General features: G+C 51.1%; 1 protein-coding gene across 2 annotated transcripts in view; it reads left to right on the forward strand.

The window, feature by feature from the left end:
• Positions 1-252, forward strand: part of LOC103613758 (feather keratin Cos1-1/Cos1-3/Cos2-1) — a 4,426-nt gene extending 4,174 nt beyond the window's left edge. The window contains exon 3 of one of the 2 annotated variants that reach the window (XM_017731550.1): positions 6-252. In XM_017731550.1, the coding sequence (XP_017587039.1) occupies positions 6-182 (177 nt within the window). In that variant the 3' untranslated portion in view covers positions 183-252. The other variant, XM_008631588.2, reaches the window with a different exon arrangement.
• Positions 253-1,183: the final 931 nt, after the last annotated feature.

The following is a 1,183-nucleotide window of genomic DNA, read 5'->3' on the forward strand; positions in this document are numbered from 1 at the left end:
TGCTGGTGACCCTGCCCGGGCCCATCCTCAGCTCCTTCCCACAGAACACCGTGGTGGGATCCTCCACCTCCGCTGCCGTTGGCAGCATCCTCAGCTCTGAAGGAGTGCCCATCAGCTCCGGGGGCTTTGACATCTCCTGCATCACCAGCGGCTATGGTGAAAGATGTTGTCGTCCCTGCTAAAGCTGCTGCCGCCACCCACATCCTCAGGCAAGAACCTCCACGACCTCAGAACACGCTGCTGGACTGAAGACAGAATGTTGGAACACTGTATTTAGACTTTTTGGCTATTAGTTCCTTCTTCTTCTCTCTTTTTTCTTCTTCCCTTCCTTTCTTGTCAGCACCACCCAATGCCACCTTCTGCGACCTTCTGTCCCCCCTCCTGCCCTCCTTCCCTCTGCAGGCCGGCCACACGGGCACCCCCACTGCACCTTAGTGGCTGCTCCTGGTGCTGTCTCTGACGTACCCACTTTTCTTCTTTTGACTCAATAAAGTTGTTTTGCATTCAATCATGGGCCTCTGATTTCTCCTTCCATCTGTGACAACTCTTCCAGTCTCCTCGGGAGAAAGGTGGAAATGCAGAGAGTGGGACTCACTGCTCTGAATTTTCCTTTGTGCCCTTTCCCTTGGAGCTGACAAAGATATCCCTGACAGCGAGGGTGATGAGGCACTGGAACAAGTTGCTCAGAGAAATTGTAGGTTTCTCATTCCTAGAAGTGTTCAAGGCAAGGTTTCTCAGGACTTTGAGCCACTTGGTTTGGTGGGTGCTATCCTTGCCCATGTTTTCTGGGGTGGCTGTGGAGTGTTGCAAATGAAAAAAAAAGGTTTTATGTTGTCTTCCATCCCAAGTGTTTGAGTTGACACATTTGGGCAGATGGAACAACCACAAAACCATGGCGGAAAGGCAAAGAGTAAATTTTTTCCTTCCCTCACTCCACAGAGGAGGACGAATCAACACTGAGGCAGAGATGCACAAGTGTCCCCTTTAGGGCCAGTCCTTGCTGGCAGGGCTCCTCTTTGCATCAGTGCTGTGATCTCCCTGTGCTTTTTGTGATCTCTGAGCCTCGATCTTCTCTCTCCCAAAACAGGGAGCTCAAGCATGTCTGTGAGAGGGCATCCAAGTTTCTCCAAACACCTGTGTTGTCTCTACACAGAAATTCTGCTTCTCCAAGGACAGGATAAAC

This window comes from Corvus brachyrhynchos, unplaced genomic scaffold, assembly GCF_000691975.1.
Source record: "Corvus brachyrhynchos isolate BGI_N302 unplaced genomic scaffold, ASM69197v1 scaffold1254, whole genome shotgun sequence".
Taxonomy (NCBI): Eukaryota; Metazoa; Chordata; class Aves; order Passeriformes; family Corvidae; genus Corvus; species Corvus brachyrhynchos.